Source organism: Calliphora vicina, chromosome 3 (genome assembly GCF_958450345.1).
Source record: "Calliphora vicina chromosome 3, idCalVici1.1, whole genome shotgun sequence".
Lineage (NCBI taxonomy): Eukaryota > Metazoa > Arthropoda > Insecta > Diptera > Calliphoridae > Calliphora > Calliphora vicina.
The window spans coordinates 81,310,649-81,335,514 of record NC_088782.1 but is presented as its reverse complement, the minus strand read 5'-3'; the positions used below and the strand labels follow the sequence as shown (position 1 = coordinate 81,335,514).

The 24,866-nt window shown below is 33.2% G+C and overlaps 3 protein-coding genes across 3 annotated transcripts in view; 2 read left to right on the top strand and 1 right to left on the bottom strand.

Annotated features, from left to right (window-relative positions):
• Positions 1–24,866, top strand: part of Vps13D (vacuolar protein sorting 13D) — an 862,750-nt gene that overhangs the window by 736,616 nt on the left and 101,268 nt on the right. The window lies entirely within an intron of this gene.
• Positions 9,933–15,316, top strand: LOC135955567 (uncharacterized). Its single transcript, XM_065505920.1, has 2 exons — positions 9,933–11,115; positions 11,166–15,316. Exons 1-2 carry the CDS (start codon positions 9,933–9,935, stop codon positions 15,314–15,316), a joined length of 5,334 nt encoding a protein of 1,777 aa, XP_065361992.1.
• Positions 16,936–21,758, bottom strand: LOC135955566 (uncharacterized). Its single transcript, XM_065505919.1, has 3 exons — positions 20,260–21,758; positions 17,658–20,017; positions 16,936–16,949 (listed from the first exon to the last, which is right to left on the bottom strand). Exons 1-3 carry the CDS (start codon positions 21,756–21,758, stop codon positions 16,936–16,938), a joined length of 3,873 nt encoding a protein of 1,290 aa, XP_065361991.1.

Here is a 24,866-nt window from a genome sequence, read left to right as displayed (position 1 = left end):
AACAACATAAATAAAACCCTAAATAAAGAGTGTAGTGTTTTTGTGTTTGTGTATGAGTTTCTCTTACTCTCCAACAAGTGAAAGGAGCAGTGTTGCCATTTTAGCACTTTCAGTGCTAGATTTAGCATTTTGTTTCTTGAAAATGCATTGAAATTTTTAAAAATTATGCTAAATGCTTTTTAGCATAATTTGCTTGATAAAAAAAATTTTTTCTCGAAAAAATTTTTACTTCCAAAAAATAATTTACTCCATAAAATGCTTTTGGAGAAATAAAAATCAACTTTTATTAATATTTCAACTAAATTTCTTTCGGTGTGGTAAGTAAATGAACACAACGCACAAATTTACTTCCTTTTTTTATAACTATGTAATGTGTTACGCATTTTTACAACTGTTTTATATCAGTTGTTTAAAGAAATTAAAAACAAAAGGGAAAATAATAACAGTTATTTTTTTTTGAAACATTAATAGTAAGATTCTTTTGATGAATTTTTACTTCCATCTCCGTATTTAGGATATGAATTTGAAAATTTAATAAAGCAAGCGATTAGCTAAAAAAATCAATTGAATATGAGAAGAAAATTCGAAATATTTGCATTTTATTTTTAAAAGAACTTGTTAATCAACTAAGAAATCTTTTGCCCAAAAATATTAAAAAATATTTCCATGTTTTCTATACAAAATACCCTAAACCAATTACAAACATTTTAGAAGAGTTCAAGTATAGTTTAACTGATATAAATATTATTCAAAATCAGTGTTCTTATATCTCAAAGTATATAATTTTAAAAATTCTGTCGGTGAAAATTTATTTAAAGAATTGTCTATTTTTCTATTGTCATTACTCATTTCACCATTTTATAATGCCGAAGTTGAAAGACTTTTTAGTTTAATGGCTTTAAATAAAAATGAAATTCGTAATCGAATTAAACCAAAATTGTTAAGTTCAATAATACAAATTCGAGAAGGATTGAAATTCGAAAATGCATGTTGTTACACTTACAATATAACTAATGATATTGCAAATAAAATAAGATCATCATTCAATTAATTATTTTGTATAATCAGTAGGTATTCTAATAGCTTTTGTATCGAATAATATTGATAAATGTATTAATAAATTAAAAATCTTATTTCATTAAAACATGGAAGTTATAAAAAATATTTGTTATTTTATTCTTTAAAACAAAAACAGAAATTCAATATAAAAGTATATTTAAAAAAACTATATATGTATATTTAATGTAAAATACATATATAAAAGAATATTCAATTCTGAATATAATATATTTTTTAAAAATTAAAATATTTATTTGTGTACTACATTTTATAAAATAACCTACAATTTCTTATTCCCAATTTATTTTCAGAAAAATTTTTGAATTAATAATTCGTTACCTTAAAATAGAAACGCCCTAACTCGTTTTTTTCCAAAATTTAGTTTTTTGCATACTTCGATAGATAATCCCGTAATACACCATTAATAAAATAAAATGTGATAACATTAAATAGGATGAAGACCTTCATAAAATTTTGTGTTAAAAAGGTAGTCAACGCTTCTGGTGGGTAAAATAAACTGCAGTACAAAAAAAAGTTTAAAGTGACTTCACCAAAGGTTACTAAGAGACACTAAAGTGACTATTGACTTCATGATATGTTACATGCGATAGCAGTATACTTAAGCAAAAATAACAAGTAAGAGTGCTATATTCGGCTGTGCCGAATCTTATATACCCTTCACCAAATTATACTTCAAAATTTTAAATATTTTTAGGTAAACAAAATTTAATTTTTTTTCCAGTTGTTTTTTTAATTTTTTGGAAAAAAAAATTTTTTTTTTTTAATTTAAAAATTTTTAAAAAAAAAAAATCGGGTTAAAAAAATTAAAAAATTTTTTTTTTTAAATTTTAAAATTTTTTTTTTTTTAAATGGTCTTATATACGTCGGTGCAAATGTCTTTCAAATATCTATCACTAGATATCCATATTGTCTATATTAATGTCTTAGTAATCCAGATATAGGTACAAAAATAGGTCAAAAATCGAGGCTGTCTTGGTTTTTTCCTCATATCTCAGCCATTTGTGGACCGATTTTGCTGATTTTAAATAGCAAAATTCTCGAAAGCATGTCTGACAGAATTATTGAAGATTTGGATCCCGAAGATATCTGGGGTCTTCAGAAAACTGATTTCAACAGACGGACAGACAGACAGACAGACAGACAGACAGACAGACAGACAGACGGACAGACAGACAGACAGACAGACAGACAGACAGACAGACAGACAGACAGACAGACAGACAGACAGACAGACAGACAGACAGACAGACAGACAGACAGACAGACAGACAGACAGACAGACAGACAGACAGACAGACAGACAGACAGACAGACAGACAGACAGACAGACAGACAGACAGACAGACAGACAGACAGACAGACAGACAGACAGACAGACAGACAGACAGACATGGCTTAATCGACTCCGCTATCTATAAGGATCCAGAATATATATACTTTATAGGGTCGGAAATGAAAAATGTAGAAATTACTAACGGAATGACAAACTTATATATAAAAATAAACTGTATGAGAATTATATTAACACAATTTGTAAAAAAAACAGTTTGTACGAATTACTCACAAAACGTTTAAAGTGACTACACTTTAGATTACTTAGAGACACTTAAGTGACAATTGTCTTCACGCTAGTTTACTTGGGATGCATAAAGTAACCAATTGACTTCTCTCTGCACTACAAAGTGCACACACGTGTCAAATGACCAAAATATATAAAATGGAGTCAGCCAAGTGATAAGACATTTGCGACAATTACTGTCTTTAAGGGATACATTGACTACTTGCTTAACTGCTGGGATATGATCCAAAAGATCACAAAAATTATTTAAGTGTAAGAACAACAACAAACGAGAGATCTCCACTCTCTAGTGCGCCAAAACAAAACAATTGTGTAGAAGACAACATAAAAGATATTATAGAAAAACAAACAACAACTCAAATGGTTGCTGAAAATAGTAATGCTACTGTGATCAATGTCACAAATAGTAGTAATGAGAATATTAACTCTATAAAAACCGGTGATGATAAGCAAAATCAATTAAAAAATACTGGTGCCATACCAAAAAATACTGGAAGCATAGTGAAAAATACGGGAAAAATCCTAACAGGAATGGACCGTTACATTACTATAAATTGGAACCAAATCCAAAACAGGCGAAAAAAATCCGGTAATACAAAATCGTTTTGCAATTCTTGACAATCAAGAAAGTAAAGAAAAACCCGCAAAGCCTGTAAAAGACTATAAGCCACCACCTCTATATTTGCGCGAACCTACTACAAATGTTTTGGTGAACAAATTGTCCCAACTTGTAGGTAAGGAGAATTTCCGCGTGGTCTCTCTACGTAAAGGAAATATTCAAGAGACAAAGGTACAAACTTATTCGGAAAAAAATTTCGGAATGATTGTTGATAATTTCGAATCCGAGAAATGAAACTATTATACATATCAACTGAAAAGTGCAAAAGGTTTGACAGTTTTCATCAAAGGTATAGATAGTTCTGAGCCAACTGATGATATTAAAAAGGCGCTAGAGTCTGAAGACTTTGAAGTGAAGTCCATTCACAACATAATAAATAAGAATAAAATTCCTCAACCAATTTTTAGAGTTGAAATCACTTTCAACTCTTCTCAATTAAAGAAAAAGGGTGACACTTGTAACGAACCACTTTTGCATCGTCAGTTATCACGGGTCTGCACACCTAGCTTTGCTACAGTTCTAGCTCAGGGAAACGGGCGTAGGTTGTGATAACATAGGTTTTTGTTACGTTTCTTTAAAAATTTTGTTTATGTGTGCAGTATAGAGAAGGAAAATATAGTAAAGAACCACAGAAAAATTAAAATGTATCACTAGTCTGAAATATTTCTGATTAATAGGGGAGAAGAGTTGTAAATTTTCCCCCAGGTCATTTTTCCCACCCAACCATGCTGATGACCATTAATGTTTCTTCAGCCCATTATATAGTTATACTAAATCATCTACATTTCATCAACCATTCAATTAATTTTAACAAATCATATTCAATTCAAATATTTATTCATAATAAATTTGTTAACTCTAATAGGGGATACATTAATCTCTAATAGGGGATACATTAATCATATATCATACATATACAAAAATTCCAAAAATAATAAAATATAATCAATATAAAATTCTGATCAAACAGGGTTCTTTCCCAAAAGCATAGTTATAATAATAATAAAACCAAAACAAATTGGAAAGAGAATGTTGTTGATCTCACTGATCAATGATATAATGTAAATAATAGAACAAAATGCAATACCTAATATTTTGAGCGAATGGAAAGCATATTACAAACTGGAAGTATAAATAGTTTAAGAGTATTTAGTTCATAATTTCTTTTCTTCTTTCATTAATTTGTTCTTTAATATATGATTATATTTTTCAATTTGTAAAGAGAATCAGATGTAATATGCTTTCATTCATTAAAATATAATTGTAAATTACAACAAAAAAAAAATATAAAAATTCAATAAAATTTGGAGACTTACTTATGATTGTCCAACGCAGTCAACAGGCCTGTTGATTCGGTGGATACATATTTTTGTTGTAGGTATTTGATTCTAGTGAGGTTTTTTTTTTTTTTTTTTTGTTTATTATTTGTAGGGTTTTCGGTTAGAATTTTATTTTTGCATTATGTTGTGTTAGTTATAGATAACTATTTGGGATTTTTTTTGTAATAACTAATAATATTTAAAATAACGTTGAAAGCAAGGGTAATTAATATGTTGTTAATAAGTGGATAATTTTTAAAGTGGATAATTCATTAAATTACTTATAAGTTTAATTAGTATTATATATTAGTATAAAAAAATAATATATATTATTTAATTTAACATAATTTTTATGAATCTAGTAGATTATTCTTATGTATCTATTTTTGTTTTAATGGTGGGTCTTACATTAGTGTTTTTAGTTTGAATTAGGTAATAAGATAAGTTCTTTTCCAGCAAAAAAAATTAAATTAAATTAAAAAATTATTTATATTAATTAGGGTTAGGTTGTAGGTTTATAATGTTAAATCAGACAATGTTAATAGGTACTTATAGGCAAATTGTTAAATAGTTAGAGTAATGAATAGTGATTACATAATTGAGACAAAACACGTGTAGATAGATGATAGTTAGCATAGTTAGCACTTGACAGATTAGATTTGGCACTTTTATAGCTATGCCTGCTTCACGCTTAGAAGTAGTTTTAAAAAGTAGGAGTTACCGGGTTATCAATTGAGCGACGTAGTAGCTGACTACCAATCGAGGGTATACTCGAGGGTATGGGAGTATTGTTACCCCGTGATTTGGTGCTTTGAGCAACACACGTCTATAACAAAAGAAACAAATGGATGTGGGCTGTTTTATCAACACTATATTTAGCAATCCTAAGCCATAACTACTTACATTTCCATCAAATGTATAATGTGTATTGATACTATCACCGTGGTTATGTAATCACCACGTGAGGGTAGGACTTCAGGATTGAGTCCCCAAAATTTGGGTGAGCTAAATTAGCCAACTCAATAATTTGACAATTTCCCTTTAAAATTTATATTTGTTGTCCTTATTATTAAATTTATCTTATATGTACTTTTTGTCTTTCTCTTTTTTTTTAAGATACTTTAAAAAAATCAAAAAGAATTTATGCAAATTATTCTATTTGACTTTCTATTCACTTTGGTAACTGTTCTATCTGGTGGCTTTTTTTTTTTTTTTATTTATTTATTTAGTCTATGGATTAACTCCGTTCAGACAAAAAGTTAAAATATTATAAATATTACAAACAAATTTAATGTAATCTATTTAAATATAAAATTAAATTACGTTTAATAATATTAATACTCAAAGTTGTATCGATAATATTGTACAAATCATTAAAATTTAAACAGATTCGACGAAAAGAGTCAGCATTAGCATAATTTTGTTGAAAATATGGAATTTTTAACGGATGGTAATAACGTGTAGGGCGTTGAGGGACATTAAAATGTAAGTTGCTTAAAAGGAACTCTGAGCTAATATTGCCATTAATAAGGTTGATAAGAAATATGACATTCAACATTGTTCGGCGACTTTTTAAAGTTGGTAAATTGAGTTCCAATAACCTGGTACTGTATGGAGGAAGATATATAGATGGATTTGGGTAAGATCTCCTTAAAACGAATAGCAGAAATTGTTTTTGGACAGACTCAATACGATCACTATGGATGTTATAATATGGATCCCAAATGATTGATCCATATTCGATTATAGGTCTTACAAGAGCTATATACAACTGTTTTGTTATAGATGGATCAGAAAATTCCTTTGACCATCGTTTAATAAAACCAAATACACCACGAGCTTTATTAGTACACATATTTATATGTTCGATAAAAGATAACTTAGCATCAAATAATACACCAAGATCCAAGAAAACATCAACAACCTCTAATTTGAAATCACCAAGGAAATAGCATCCAATTGATCTAGTTTTTCTGGAAAAACGCATATGTTTACATTTTTTTAAATTAATATCCAAGATGTTAATTTGGCACCAAACGAAGAATAAATTTAAATCCTGTTGTAAATGGGGCTGAACAATAGAGTCGGCACAACATGAAAACAGTTTTACATCATCTGCATACATAAGTATGTTGGAAAATTTTATTGTGGTAGGAAGGTCGTTGATATACAATAGGAATAGTATTGGTCCTAGATGACTGCCTTGCGGAACTCCAGATTTGACGATAATATTTTTAGACAATGCATTATTAAAACGCACACGTTGTTCACGACGGACAAGATAAGATTTTATCCATTCCAAGCAGCAATTCGTAAATCCCATTATATACAGCTTATGCAACAAAAGATCGTGGTTAACTCTATCGAAGGCTTTACTAAAATCAGTGTAAATAACATCGGTATTACATCCATTAATGAAACCATTATTAATTATTGTTGTCAGTTCTAGCAAATTAGTCGTAGTCGAACATCCTTTACGAAAACCATGTTGGAAAGGTGTAATTATGGAAGAAACTTGATGACTTAAAAATTCGGTTAGATATTGTTCAAAAAGCTTAGGAATGACGCTTAATTTAGCAATACCTCTGTAGTTTATTATATTCGATTTATTCCCAGATTTAAACAGTGGAATAATAAAAGATTTTTTCCATAATTTCGGAAAGTAGCCATACTTTATAGACATGTTGAATAATATTGTTAAAGGTGTTGCTAAAGATTGTGCACAATTTATAAGAAGGCAGCTAGGAATACCATCAGGTCCACTGTAGAAAGATGGTTTTAGTTTGATTAATAGAGTGATCATATTGGCAGTAGTGATGAATGGAAATGAAATAGGTTGTTGTTCTGGAATATAAAATGGATAAGTTTTTGATGTATCATATTCAGCATTAGAGTAAGTTGAAGCAAAAAAATCCGCAAACAAATTACTTATTTCCATATGATTGGAAGTCTCGGTTGTAAGGTATTTCATTAAGGACGGAAATCCGACGGAATTCCTTTTCGAGTTAACAAATTTATAAAATATTTTAGGGTCGCGTTTAAAGTTCAGTTTCAGTTGCTTATACAAGAATGTTCTACACAATTATTAAATAACGTGGAGGAGCTTCAGTTATAATTTCTACAAACTCTACACTTTTTCATTTTCTTTTGTGCTAGCATCTATTACATTCTCTATATAAGTAGTCAAAGAAATGAATTGATAAACCAGGTACCCATTTAACATCTTGATGTTACCATACTCTTAAAATCCGTTAATTTCAAATCAAATGCTCAAAAAAAAATAATAGATTAAATATCCAATAGAGAATTGTATTTTCAGTTTTGCATTCGATTGATAAGTTTTGTTACCACCCCAAACAAAGCAGATGTTAATCAAGGTCAACCGCCTAGGAACAACTGAAAAAGGGGGTTTTAGCAATAAAAAAAAATACTTTTGTTACCAAATATCCTTTAAGTGATAGGTTGATTTGTTATTGCTTTCTACATCCTTCAAAACGTAGTATGCATTTCCCAATTTCTCCATCACTTTACTCTTAATGCCAACGGGAGCTAATTTAGCATTAAAGTGTCTAAGTAGATTACTTTGAGCAAAATTCCTTCTGGTGACAATTTGCCCAACTTCGAAACTTCGTGACTTAGACCTTAAATTGTATGTGTTCATTTTAATGAACAAAACGACTTTCCCATCCCTGAAGTCAAACATCTCCCACATCTTAACTGCAGCCAACTTCAGATTACACCCACTAAAGTCAGCTGCAGCTTTATGATCTCCACTTCAAAAAACCCTTTTGATCAATACACAAGTGTGTGCGCTTAAAACCAAACAACAGTGAAACCAACAATAGTTATTTTAATAAATAAATAAATAAGTTAAAACTTAATAAAAAACAAAACTATAATAAAACCCTAAAATTATAATAAAATCCTAAACCTATAATAAAACCTTAAACCTATAATAAAACTCTTAAAGTGTATTTAAAATTTACTTAAATATTAACTTAAACCTAGTATAAAACTTACACCCTAACCTAAAATTTGTTATATACTTAAGATCTATATACTTACCCTAATCCTATATATTAAATACTTACCGCTAATGAAAGTTCAATAAACATATGAATTATAACGTTTTATAAAAAAAAAAGGAAAATATAAAAAATAAGATTTTTATTTACTTACCCGATACTTAAAACTAATATTGCCGTCAACTTCTAACCCGTAAAAACAATGGTCCTCACGAACCGGTAAAAAAGTTAAGTGAAACAGTGATACAGTCCACAAATCAAAAAGAATAAATAAAAATAAAGTTCACAATAGATAGATAAATAATACCCTACAAACTAAAAATTACCCTAAATACCCTAAACATAAAACAAAAGAACAAAAGTGCATTAATAATAAATAAAAACAGTGTTAATAAATTATTGTTTACAAATAAATAACAAGAATATAACACACAAGAACAAAAAAGGAAAAAAAACAAAAAGTGCACAAAAAAATACAATACAACACAAAATATTAAAAACAGAATAAATATTAAAACATTTAAAACAAAATAAAAATCAAAAATTGTGAACAAGGAAAAAACAATAAATACCAAATAATTTATAAAAAGAAATTAAACACTTATTCATACATAAATATTTACAAACATACATACATACATTTATTTTGAACAAAAAATTCTGGTGCAAAACATAATAACAAATTTTTACAAAAATTACCCAAATAAAAAACCACATTAAAATATACATACATACATCTGTACACACAGTACTTACAGCGGCTGTCGACAATTACAACAACAACACTACCCATATTGTCAACACTCATCATAGCGGGAAGACGACACAAAGAGGAATCGACAACACAAGCAATTTTTTATATATTTTTATATATTGTGGTTTGTACCCTACCCTCAGCAAAAAAGGTGAGTCAAACTTTTTGCAATTTTTATATAAAATATAAATTTCCAATATTATTCGCAAATTGTTCCATTTATTATTGCAATATACAGTATAATTGTCATTTAAAACCCACCCTTTTCACACAAACTTGAAAATATAAAACCCACCCACCCTCTTTCATAAAAATTTCAAAATATATTTTTGTATATTGCTTCTAGGGAACTAATATTGCATTTTAAGCTTAGTAGCGCACACATTACATATAATACCCAATTGGAAATTTTGTCAGCTGGAACAAAAGTAATTTTGGTACAGCTAAAGCAAAAAAAAAAAACTCACACTTTTTTAATTTGAACCCTAAATATTTCTATATAGAAATATATTTTATTTTGAGAATTCTTTTTTGTGAATTTCTCCAATAACCCAATATGTCTACTCTAGAATCTGTGGCCGCCGATTTATTAAGATATATCCAAACTGACTTAAAGTCGTTTGATGAAGATTATCGCACTACCCCGGAAAGCATCCGATCTCTACCCGCTCTTAAATTCCAAAAACGGGAATTAAGTGAATTATGGGCTAAAATTGACCGTAAATTCACCCAAATTAGAGAATCAGCCGATATTCTTGACCCTAAGAAGGCCGATGCCATAAATTTAAACGATGTTGTTAGGCAAGTCAGATCTGCGAAAGGATTTTATAGGTCAAGCATGATTTCCATAGATGAATCGATTGAGGAGATGACCAAGGAAAATGAAACCCGACCATCTTTACCCGAACCCCCACAACCCAACAGTTCTACAAGCTTCACTGTACCCCCTTGCGATATGCCGACATTCAGCGGAGATTTCAAAAGCTGGGCTTCGTTTAGGGATCTTTTCAAAGCCATTTATGGCAATAATACCCGTTTAAGTGAAGTTGAAAAACTTTTCCATCTTAAACAAAAAACAAGCGGCGAAGCCAAGGAAATAGTAGACAATGCACCCTTAACAAATGATGGCTTTCTTATTGCGTGGAATCAATTAACTTCTCAGTATGAGAATCGTAGGATGCAAATTAACGCGCAATTAAAAACCCTATTAAATTTACCCTTAGTAAGCACCATGTGTAGTGCTTCTATAAGAAAGCTTCAGAGAAAGATAAATTGCTGTATTGCAAATCTGAACTCTTTAGACATAGATACGGATCAATGGGATCCTATCTTAGTATATCTATGCACGTCGAAATTACCCAGAGAAACCCGAAGAGAATTTGAGAAATCTCTTCCAGATTGTGCAGAGATGCCTTCTTGGACTGACTTAGATGTATTTTTGACTAACACTTTCAAGGAACTTACATCAGTTAATGATGTTCAAGATCTTGATACCAACCCTAACCAACACACAAAACCCAAACATTTCCAAGAAGTTAAAACCCAATATGACAGACGAGGCAAAACATTCCATAATGTAACACATGACCCAACAGCAAGTTCACAATCAAGAAACAAACGGCAAAACGAACGAAAACTTTCAAATTCAACCCAATCAAATACACTAACCCCAAACCCCCAAAATAAACCCGATGGTTCTGTTTGCAAACTTTGCGATGGAAATCATACTTTGAGAGAATGTTCGTCGTTTACTTCACTGAAAAAAATGGTATATGTTACAATTGTTTAGCCATTGGTCATGTCATACAAGGTTGTCGCAGCACATTCACCTGTAGGTATTGTGGTGGACGACATAATAGCCTATTGCATAAACCAAATTCTAAGATTAACCCACAAATTGACGACAATCAAGCGTCATCGTCAAATACAGTTCAATCTTTCTCAACCCAAACCCAATCAAGCAAACCCATACCCATAGATGACAGAACTAAGTTATTAGGAACAGCAGTTCTGAATGTAGAAGTCCAAGGAGAATTGTTTCCAGCTAGAGCTCTCATTGACCCAGCTTCAGACTTCTCATTTATAACAGATAAACTGAGAAGGAAGTTGCATTTACCCACTACACCCATAGTTGCAGAAATTTCTGGATTAAATGAGATAGTTTCTGCAAGATCAAATAAACTGTGTCAAGTTTCTTTACGCTCCAATACCCATACTAATTTCAAACTGAATATCCAAGCAATTGTAGTGAAAACACTAACCAAAAATTTACCCACCCAAAGCTTAAAACCTACCCTTATTAAAGACTTGGAAGATATTCAATTAGCTGACCAAAAGTTCTATGAAAGTAGACCCATAGATTTTATCATTGGCAGCGATTTTTACCCTCAAATTTTGAAATCTGGAGTAAGAAAAGATCTACTTAATACCCTAATAGCCCAGGAAACGGAGTTTGGATGGATTTTAACAGGACCCATTCAGAACACAAATAACACCCAACCCTTTGTTTCATACTTCAGTTCAGTCATGCTTGATAAAGTCTTGACCAAATTTTGGGAAATTGAAGATGTAACCACCCAACCCAAAGTTTCAGAAGAAAGTTTTCTGTGTGAAGAAACTTATATGACCACTACCCGTCGATTACCGAATGGCCGTTATCAGGTTAACCTTCCATTTATATACCCTCCTGTAGAGTTAGGAAACTCGCGACACGTGGCTATGGCTCAATTCTTAAGAAATGAGAAAAGTTTAATGAAAAAGCCAGAACTAAAAGTGGAATATGATAACGTGTTACAAGAGTATATCGACTTAGGTCATATGAAACTAATTAAATACAACCCCAACACTCCTTCAAATACCCAATATTATTTACCCCATCACGCTGTTGTTAAACTTGATCATGTTACGACAAAAGTTAGAGTTGTGTTTAATGCATCAAGCAAAACCTCTAACAACAACAGTCTCAATGATACCCTATACACTGGACCCACCCTACAACAAGATTTAGTTGTACTTATCTTGAAATGGCGCTTTTACAAGATAGTTTATAATGCCGACATTACAAAAATGTACCGGCAAATTATGCTAAACCCTACCCACACACCCTTCCAACGAATATTATTCCGTAAAAGCGTCAATGAACCCATTCAAGATTATGAACTGCAAACAGTAACATTTGGTGTTAACTGTGCGAAATACTTGGCTATTAGAACCCTACACGAATTAGCCAAAGACATTCAAAATAACCACCCTATAGCTTCACAAATATTACGGAATAATATGTATGTTGACGATGTCTTAGCCGGAGGTAACACCATCGAAGAAGCTAAAGAAGGCCAAACCCAACTGATCGCGGCACTTGACTCTGCTGGTTTTCCTTTAAGAAAATGGATTTCAAATTCAAGAGAATTGTTGAAAGATTTACCCGAAGAACACCTACTTAATGTGGATTTACTCAACCTTCCGGAATCGAATAATGCCAAAACATTAGGAATCCGATGGAATGCGAAGGAAGACACATTTTTCTTTAATGTACCCTTAATCGAAAGGAAGTCAGCATACACAAAGCGAACTGTTTTGTCAGACATCGCTCGTCTCTTTGACCCAGCTGGTTGGTTAGCGCCAATTGTAATATCTGCAAAGATTATAATGCAACAAATTTGGCAAGATAACACAGCTTGGGATGAATGTCTTAACCCACTCACCCTTATAAAATGGCAAAAGTTTTTGCAGTTCTATGATAATATTAATAGAATTCGTATACCAAGATGGATTAACTTTTCACCTTCAGCAAAAATTGAGTTTCATGGTTTTTCAGATGCTTCTGAAAAAGCATACTCTGCATGTCTATATGCACGAGTAACACCCATAGACGGACCTAATTCCGTAACCCTACTCTTCGCTAAGACGAGAGTTGCACCAATCAAAGTAATCTCGTTACCAAAACTTGAACTTTGTGGTGCAGTGTTGTTGGCTAATATGACGCATAATTTACTCACCCAACTCAACCTACCCTTACATCAGACGTATTTCTGGACCGATTCATCTATAGTCTTGGCCTGGCTTAGTAAACAACCCAACTCGTGGAACACATTTGTGGCAAACCGTGTTTCCACAATTATTCAAACAGTCGGCGTTGAAAATTGGAACCATGTGGCGTCTCACGATAATCCTGCCGATGTTGCTAGCCGAGGATGTACTGCCGATGAGTTGAAAGATGACGGTTTATGGTGGAATGGACCATCATGGTTGAAAGAATCTGCTTCGCAGTGGCCAACAACAAAGAAACACTTTATAACTCAAGCTGAAGCGAAAGTTAGTCAGTCGTTTACTACGACAGTTAATACCCACCCTTCCTTAGATACGAATACTGAAAACCCAGATATATTATCAAGATTTTCGAAATTGTCAAATGCTCTACGAGTAATGACATATGTCTATCGATTTTGTGATCGAGCATCGTGTACCCGAAACAATACAATTCGAAATGATAGAGTTATTCTTGATCGAAATAACCCACAACTAGTCAAAGAAAGACTACGTTTATTAACAACCCACCCTAGTATTGAACTTGATGCGTCAGAGATCAAATCTACCCGCGATAGACTGATTATTCTTTGTCAGACAGAATATTTTAAGAACGAATATCACTGTCTAAAGAGAAGAAACCCTATACCCAATAAAAGTAACCTGCTCACCCTAACGCCATTTTTAGATTCCGCAAATATAATGCGTGCAAATGGTCGACTAGCAAATTCCAACAGTTTGTCATATTCCGAAAGGCACCCGGTTTTATTACCCTACGGCAGTTCATTTGTCAAATTATTAACCCAACACGTGCACCTAATAACCCTACACGGCGGAAATCAACTTATGTTGAGAATAATACGCTCAGGATACTGGGTTCCAAAACTCAAGAATCTTGTTAGCGTAGTAGTTAACAAATGTTCACCGTGTACTAGATACAAGAATAGACAAACAACCCAATTCATGGCAGCCTTGCCACCAGAACGTACCCAAATTGATAAACCCTTTACGAATGTGGGAGTTGATTTTGCAGGACCATTCGATATTAAAGCATATAATGGCAGAGCATGTAGAATAACGAAAGGTTACGTATGCGTTTTTGTTTGCTTTGCAACAAAAGCTATTCACTTGGAGCCTACATCTGAATTGTCAACACAAGCCTTTATGGCAGCTTTCGCTCGTTTTTTTTCGAGGCGGGGATGCCCTGTCGCTATTTACTCGGACAATGGAACAAATTTCATTGGAGCGAGCAAATTGTTGAAGAAAGAGCGACAGGAATTCATTAAACAGTTAAAAAGTTCCGTTATATCTGCCAGCAGTTTCCAAAATTTGACGTGGCATTTTATACCTCCCGGTGCACCACACATGGGTGGTTTATGGGAAGCGGGAGTGAAAAGCTTTAAGGCTCATCTAAAGAAAATGAATACCCTAAAGCACACATTTGAAGAGCTAGCCACACTACTCGCGAGAATAGAAGGATGCCTGAATTCCAGACCCTTAAGCCCGTCAAGCGAAAACCCACAGGATCTTAACCCTTTAACCCCAGGACACTTTTTAATTGGATCACCCATTTTAACCCCAGCAGAACCCGATTTAAGCAATGAAAATATAACCCTAGCAAACAGATGGCAAAAGTTAAAGATTCAACATCATAACTTTTGTAGAAGATGGAAGGATGAATATCTTAAAGAGCTCCATAAGAGATACAAGTGGAAGAACCCTCAACGACAAGTTGAAACAAATGACATTGTTATTATCAGACAGGACAATTTACCTCCAAACGAATGGTTACTCGGTCGAGTCATTAAAACATACACTGGCTCTGATGGACGAAATAGAGTAGTCGATATACGAACATCATCCGGAACGTTAACTCGACCAATAACAAAAGTTGTCATTTTACCCACTAGTTAGTTTAACACTTCTAGTTTAACCCAAATAACATAAAATTGTTTACTTACCCTTTTAACCCATTTAACACACTTACCCACTTTTAACTATTTATTCATAACTAACCCTTCACCCTAATAGTCTAACCCACTAACACATTCAGTACACTTCATTCATTCATTCATACATAATTTCTTTTACATAGAATATGGCACCCAAAAACAACAACAACCGTAAAGGACGCTCCAACCGCAATGGATCTCGACCCAAACCCAATAATGAAAACAACAAACGTCAACCAAAACGCCATTTTGGTTGCGGCATCTGTCAGGCGGATCATAGCTTAACAAACTGTAGGAAGTTCCAAAAGATGAACTTGGCTGAAAAATACCAAACCGCTGTTAAATTACACTATTGCGTAAACTGTCTGGCCAGGAATCACCTAATTGGAAAATGTTCCAGCAAATCCCGGTGCCAAAAGTGCAAGGGCAAACACCACACCGCTCTACATGGTCCCGATCGTATCCTTAAGGATCTCCAAAAGGAACAATCCCCACCAACACCATCGAAAAGGACCACGGTACCGATTCCTGCGCCACGAACAATTGTCAAACAGACACTAACCACCTTGCCGACGTCAAGGACCCAAACAATTGTCCCTACGGTTGTGGTACAAGTTGTCACGGAGAAATCCAAACAGCTAGTAAGAGCTCTCTTAAACCCGAGCCTAACAACGTCCAAAATTGGAGTAGCGTTTGTTCACGAAGCTGAACTCAACCCCTTCAAAGTGGATGAAAATGTATATGTAAAGGTCATCATATCACCCAACATGGCCTCCACAATGCAGTATGAAGTGTGCATGCAGGTTTCAAATGACCTGCCAAAAACCCCTTACCCGCATGGTTTGGACCCAGCTATAAAAGGGAAATTTTGCCGAATTTCTCTGGCCGACCCAGAATTTTATTCCAATTCACCCGTAGCCATGGAAATTGGTGGTGATTTATATACCACCATTTTACAACCAAATACGATCCATATTGATGGCGGATCACTGATAGTTCAGGATTCAACGCTGGGTTGGCTAATTATGGGATCCCTTACCAATTAAAAATATAATGAAGTATTTTCCTATATAATTACCCTTACACTCTTTAACCCAATATTGAACATATGAAAATAATTGTTCTTTTTCTTCACAGGTTGCCAGGCCCGGGAGGATGTTCATTTTAATGAACAAAACGACTTTCCCATCCCTGAAGTCAAACATCTCCCACATCTTAACTGCAGCCAACTTCAGATTACACCCACTAAAGTCAGCTGCAGCTTTATGATCTCCACTTCAAAAAACCCTTTTGATCAATACACAAGTGTGTGCGCTTAAAACCAAACAACAGTGAAACCAACAATAGTTATTTTAATAAATAAATAAATAAGTTAAAACTTAATAAAAAACAAAACTATAATAAAACCCTAAAATTATAATAAAATCCTAAACCTATAATAAAACCTTAAACCTATAATAAAACTCTTAAAGTGTATTTAAAATTTACTTAAATATTAACTTAAACCTAGTATAAAACTTACACCCTAACCTAAAATTTGTTATATACTTAAGATCTATATACTTACCCTAATCCTATATATTAAATACTTACCGCTAATGAAAGTTCAATAAACATATGAATTATAACGTTTTATAAAAAAAAAGGAAAATATAAAAAATAAGATTTTTATTTACTTACCCGATACTTAAAACTAATATTGCCGTCAACTTCTAACCCGTAAAAACAGTATGTATGGGAATTCTTTTCATATGAAGCCCTCATTCTGTCCTTAATCATATCTCGGATAAATTCGAAATTATCTAATCGAGACAATTTTGAGTCTGGTTCAGTCAAAAGTTCAAGGTTTCTTAGAGTTTGGTAGTCATTACCGTGGGTCAGCATGTTTTGACCAAAAACAACAAAATAAGGGGAATAGCCTAAGCTCTGATGTATGCTATTACGAAGTGAGCAGTTAATACTGCTTAAAAATATATCCCAATTACGTTGGTCACCACGTATGTACGAGCGTAGGGCCTCATTAATGCATCTGTTCACCCTTTCACTTGCGTTCGCCTGAGGCGAGTAAACCGCAGTGCATACATGCTTTACACCGAATTTTCCTAAAAATGATATAAACTCCCTGCTCTTGAACTGGCTGCCATTGTCCGATATAATGGTTTCGGGCACGCCGAAGCAATCAAAAATATTTTCTTTTAGATATGATATAATGAGTTTTGTATTTAATTTTTTTAACGGTTTTAGAAAAGAGAATTTACTCATATGGTCCAAGACTATGAAAACTCCAATATTTCCACTCTTACTTCGGGGAAATGGTCCTATAAAGTCCACGTAGAGTCGTTGGAATGGTCTCTGAGATTCGGCCATTTGACCCATTGGAGGACGTAATGTATATGTTGGGGTTTTAGAGGTTGTACACAACTCACATTTGGCAACATATCTCCTGACATCGGCAACCATCCCTGGCCAATAAAAATATCTTCGAATCCTGTCAAGGGTTTTTGCGATCCCTCCATGAGAGGATGAAGGTTGATCATGAGAAGCAATCAAGACTTCATTCCTTAGTTCGTTGGGAACCAATAATTTCCATATTAACATATCCCTTTCCGTACCCTTTTCAAACTCCATTTTATGATATATAAATTTTCCTATTATCCTAAAATGAGGCAATTCTGCCTTCTCAATCTTATCACGTAAATTGCTATATTCGGCCGAGTCAAATGCATCTGACGACAAGTCTATAATGGGAAAAGAATCTATTTCCAGCTCCTCTACAAGTAAATCTCCTCCATCAAATGTTCGCGATAACGCGTCTGCCACAACATTCTCCCTCCCTTTACGGTGTTCAATTGAAAAGTGGTAACCCTGTAATTTCAGGGCCCATCTTGCTAGCCTGCCGCTCAAATCTTTTTGGCCCATAAGCCATTTGAGGCTAGCATGGTCCGTCACCACCTTAAACTGGTGCCCCTCAATATAAGCACGAAATTTTTTTATGGCCAACACCACGGCCAAGCATTCCAGCTCGGTAACCGAATAGTTCCTCTGAGCTTTATTCAGTTTATGGGACATGAATGCGATTGGTCTTTCATCGCCGTTGTCATCACATTGAGCCAAAACCCCGCCTACTCCATACTGACTAGCATCGCATTGGACAATAAAGGGCTTATTGTAATTTGGGTGCGATAAAAAGGGTGCAGTTGTCAGGCACGTTTTGAGAGTCTCAAAGGCAAGTTGGGCATCGCAGTTCCACATAAAGTTTCTCTTTTTCGACAGAAGTTCAGTCAGAGGAAATGTAATTGATGCATAATCTGCGACGAAACGTCGATACCAGCCTGCTAGACCTAAAAACTGGCGCAATTGTCTAACAGTTTTCGGAGTGGGATATTCAGAGATCGCTATGACCTTGTCTGGATCCACCATAAGGGTTCCATTTCCCACCACATATCCCAAATATTTCACGCTTCTCAAGCCAAATTTACTTTTTGCGATATTGATGGTAAGGCCTGCTTTTCTCAGCAGAGATGCCACTTGTAGAAGGTGCACAATATGCTCATCCAGTGAATGCGATACCACAAGTAGATCGTCCAAATAAACAAATACTTGTCCTTTCAGATCGTACGGAATCACTTTGTCCATCAAGCGACACATTGTTTGTGGGGCATTGCATAGCCCAAAAGGCATACGCACAAACTGATACAATGGTCGGTTGGGGACAGTGAAGGCCGTTTTTGGACGGGACTCTTTTGACAGCTCAATCTGCCAAAAGGCGTCCTTTAAATCTATTTTGGATATAATATTCACTGGAGGCAATCGAGAAATCAAACCATCAATATTTGGGATAGGGTAGGCGTCTTTTGTGGTAACATCATTCAATTTACGGGAATCCAGACAAAATCTTACTTTGCCTGGTTTTACCAATAATACACCTGGTGATGACCAGGGTGAATTTTCGGATACCTCTATTACTCCCAACTGTAGCATCCTATCTATCTCCTGACATAATACCTTTTCCCGAGCAGGAGAGATAGGGTAATATCGCTGTTTTATAGGCCTAGCGGTTCCAGTATCAATTACATGCTCTATAAGTGTTGTTTTGTCCAAACCTTCCATCTCGAAAGATGGAAATGACGCAATGGCAGCGTTAAGCTTTCGCAAATCATTGGGGTTCAGTTTAAATACCTCAGAATTATCATCTTCGGACAAAACCTCACTTATTGTAGGTTGCAAAATTTCAAGACCAAAACTATTCCAGAAATCAATACCGCAAATTAGACTTTGCCTCAAACTTGGAACAATTAATAACTCAATTTTCCTCGAAATGCAATTGTATTTAATATCCAGGGAAATCGAACCCACGACCTGTTGATTTTGGCCATCTGCCGTCCTTACCTTTCCCTTAAACCTATCCACGCTAAATGTTGTATCAGATAAAATTTCCTCAGCTAAACTTCCGCCAATACAGGATCTATTCGCCCCGCTATCCAAAAGTGCTAATATTGTCCTACTCATGATAATTACCTTAACATATGGCCTGGAATCTCCCTCAGTGTTAACAATGCTAGAAATTATTACGTTTTTAAGCTGTTTTCTGCGACCCCAGTAAGAACGAATACGCAATTTCGACCTTAGTCGTTTCTTAGATATAGGTGTTTCGGAAAATATTCTATTTCGAATTTTCAAATAATTATCTAATCTTTCATGATATGGTAAAAATTTAAGTGGTTTTGGTACAGTCAGAGGAATATTTTTAGAAATTCTGGTAAATTTTGTCAAGTCCGGCTTTTCAATAATGTCACTATCAGTTAATTTCGGAATCGATTCTGGGGATGTCCGACCATTTTTGGACGAACATCCTGAAGGCAGTTTTCCGACTTTTTTGAGCATTTAGAACAGGTTGGCCTATACGTATCAATGGCCCCACAGCCATAGCAAAAGATACGTCGTGGAGCAACACAGTCATGGTATCGATGGCCCACACCATCACAGTTCCAACATTTTGATATATATGCACCTATCTCATTAATCTCGTTAATCCCCTTAGATATTTCCTCACCCAGTAACTCTTGGGACTCTATTGGAATTTCACGAACTATTTCGGAGATTTGAGGACGAGAATATTTTGGCCTATGAGAGCTGCTTGACACTAAGTCTTCAAAAAACTTTTCGTGTTTTCGGGCCTCTTTTCTTAGTGTAGATAAATCGGATATATTCAAATGAAGCAATTCATGACGTAAGTCTGCTTTCAAATTTCTTATTATTATTTCAACTAATTCAGTTTCCCCGATTGGTATTCTAAGTCTATCACTCAAATACATCATCGATTCCAAGAATGTGTCGAAATTTTCATTAATTTTTTGTTTTCGACGTCTCATATCATCTTTTATGTCGTAATCTGTGGTTGTATCTTTGAATTGTCTTCGGAGAGCATCACAAATATCAAACCAAACCAGGGTTGAATCTGCCTGACGGTGATACCTCCAAAACCATTTAAGTGCTTTGCCCTCAAATAATGAATGAACATGTTCACAGAGCAAATTGAAATTGCCATTTAAGTGAATCGAAGTGAGAGTGTTTATCCTGTAGATAAACTCATCCACTGAAATACTATCATCCGAGCCATTATACTTTATATGCCAATTGTAAATTAAATTAGAAATCTTATGGGTATCATTGGTAATATTGCCAGAGATTAGTGGTAATAGATTGGGACCACTTCTTCTATGAGCAGTTGGTTCAAAAGTCTGATTGGCTCTAAATGGATTATCCTCAGGCCATTCAGGCGGAGGTTCTGAAACTAAATTTTGAATATTCGAAGTATTATTTACAGGGTTTCGTGTATTCGAACGATTAGTGACATGATCCCTCGAATTTGGAATATTATTGCGATTAGCTTCGATATTTAAATTTTGAAACATAGATTGCAATTCTGCAGTAATAACTGCAGAAAAGTCGGTTCTAAACGCATTTAAGGATTCTGTTATAATGTGTTGAACTCTTTGTTCTGAAAGATGATTATTTGAAAAATTGGTTGTACGACGTCTATTTACAGGGGATTGCATAGTATCAAACGATCCTAAGCCTCTTTGATGTTGTTGTGCATACAATCTAGTATTAGGTCTATCACGGGGAATAGCACCTCTATTACGAGATGTGGATGGATCATTTCTCGAAGGAATTTGATTTTGAGAACTTAAGTCTAAAGAGTTGCAAGATTGTCTACAAATGGGACAGGTTTGGCTGGTTTCCAACCACCTGGCAAGACATGGAGTGTGAAAGGAGTGGTTACATGAAGTAACAGTTTTATCATCTGAGTTCAAGTTATCATTACATATAGTACATGTTGGCCGTTCAGGCTTTTCTACACCCTCTGCACCTTGACTCTCAGGGCTATGATTAACAGGCATTATAAATTTGATATGCAAAAATCAGAAAAAATATAATAAAAATACCACTAATGGTATTTGTTATTATTCTTGACAAATTTTATAATAAATTATAAACGAAATATGGTTGACTACTTTGTAGAGATAATAAGTATTAAGAAAACAAATAAACTAATACATTCAAATTGGTTTTGCAGAAATATTTCAGAAAGAAAAAAAAAAACAGAAAAAGAAATGTTTCAGTATAATTACAAATAAATCAAGTTAGTTTCTAAATAAATAAAGAAAATAAATCTCAAATATTGAATTATTACTGGATTAGAGAACTTGTGTTAAAATCTCTAAAATACTTGGTATGTAAACGCAACGTCAAAAAGCATTTATCAAAAATCTCCAAAAATTAAAAAAAAAATTTAAGCACAAGCATTTTGAATAAAGAAAATTAAGATATAGAAAAAAAAATATGTAATAATGAAGTGGTAAATGGAAAGCAATTAATGCCTACACATTTCAATTCCAACTTCTATTCCTTATAAAATTTCGAACGTTTTGTAGATCGGTAATAGTCAAACATAGATATCCGAATACAATATCCAAACTACTTAACTTATGAATAATATTGGGCAGTGCAAGATAGAAAGTAAAATTATTTAATGAATGACTACACGTTAAAATATTTGGTGGAGCCTTGACATTATTTTCAAGAATAAGTTTAGGTGTTATTAAACTAAAGTATGTTTTGGGAGAGCCCCACGTTGGGCGCCATTAAATTTCTGTAACGAACCACTTTTGCATCGTCAGTTATCACGGGTCTGCACACCTAGCTTTGCTACAGTTCTAGCTCAGGGAAACGGGCGTAGGTTGTGATAACATAGGTTTTTGTTACGTTTCTTTAAAAATTTTGTTTATGTGTGCAGTATAGAGAAGGAAAATATAGTAAAGAACCACAGAAAAATTAAAATGTATCACTAGTCTGAAATATTTCTGATTAATAGGGGAGAAGAGTTGTAAATTTTCCCCCAGGTCATTTTTCCCACCCAACCATGCTGATGACCATTAATGTTTCTTCAGCCCATTATATAGTTATACTAAATCATCTACATTTCATCAACCATTCAATTAATTTTAACAAATCATATTCAATTCAAATATTTATTCATAATAAATAGTTATACTAAATCATCTACATTTCATCAACCATTCAATTAATTTTAACAAATCATATTCAATTCAAATATTTATTCATAATAAATTTGTTAACTCTAATAGGGGATACATTAATCTCTAATAGGGGATACATTAATCATATATCATACATATACAAAAATTCCAAAAATAATAAAATATAATCAATATAAAATTCTGATCAAACAGGGTTCTTTCCCAAAAGCATAGTTATAATAATAATAAAACCAAAACAAATTGGAAAGAGAATGTTGTTGATCTCACTGATCAATGATATAATGTAAATAATAGAACAAAATGCAATACCTAATATTTTGAGCGAATGGAAAGCATATTACAAACTGGAAGTATAAATAGTTTAAGAGTATTTAGTTCATAATTTCTTTTCTTCTTTCATTAATTTGTTCTTTAATATATGATTATATTTTTCAATTTGTAAAGAGAATCAGATGTAATATGCTTTCATTCATTAAAATATAATTGTAAATTACAACAAAAAAAAAATATAAAAATTCAATAAAATTTGGAGACTTACTTATGATTGTCCAACGCAGTCAACAGGCCTGTTGATTCGGTGGATACATATTTTTGTTGTAGGTATTTGATTCTAGTGAGGTTTTTTTTTTTTTTTTTTTGTTTATTATTTGTAGGGTTTTCGGTTAGAATTTTATTTTTGCATTATGTTGTGTTAGTTATAGATAACTATTTGGGATTTTTTTTGTAATAACTAATAATATTTAAAATAACGTTGAAAGCAAGGGTAATTAATATGTTGTTAATAAGTGGATAATTTTTAAAGTGGATAATTCATTAAATTACTTATAAGTTTAATTAGTATTATATATTAGTATAAAAAAATAATATATATTATTTAATTTAACATAATTTTTATGAATCTAGTAGATTATTCTTATGTATCTATTTTTGTTTTAATGGTGGGTCTTACATTAGTGTTTTTAGTTTGAATTAGGTAATAAGATAAGTTCTTTTCCAGCAAAAAAAATTAAATTAAATTAAAAAATTATTTATATTAATTAGGGTTAGGTTGTAGGTTTATAATGTTAAATCAGACAATGTTAATAGGTACTTATAGGCAAATTGTTAAATAGTTAGAGTAATGAATAGTGATTACATAATTGAGACAAAACACGTGTAGATAGATGATAGTTAGCACTTTTTAGATATACTTGTCGGGCCACTAAGACAAGTGGTGACAGATTAGATTTGGCACTTTTATAGCTATGCCTGCTTCACGCTTAGAAGTAGTTTTAAAAAGTAGGAGTTACCGGGTTATCAATTGAGCGACGTAGTAGCTGACTACCAATCGAGGGTATACTCGAGGGTATGGGAGTATTGTTACCCCGTGATTTGGTGCTTTGAGCAACACACGTCTATAACAAAAGAAACAAATGGATGTGGGCTGTTTTATCAACACTATATTTAGCAATCCTAAGCCATAACTACTTACATTTCCATCAAATGTATAATGTGTATTGATACTATCACCGTGGTTATGTAATCACCACGTGAGGGTAGGACTTCAGGATTGAGTCCCCAAAATTTGGGTGAGCTAAATTAGCCAACTCAATAATTTGACAATTTCCCTTTAAAATTTATATTTGTTGTCCTTATTATTAAATTTATCTTATATGTACTTTTTGTCTTTCTCTTTTTTTTTAAGATACTTTAAAAAAATCAAAAAGAATTTATGCAAATTATTCTATTTGACTTTCTATTCACTTTGGTAACTGTTCTATCTGGTGGCTTATACAAGAATGTTCTACACAATTATTAAATAACGTGGAGGAGCTTCAGTTATAATTTCTACAAACTCTACACTTTTTCATTTTCTTTTGTGCTAGCATCTATTACATTCTCTATATAAGTAGTCAAAGAAATGAATTGATAAACCAGGTACCCATTTAACATCTTGATGTTACCATA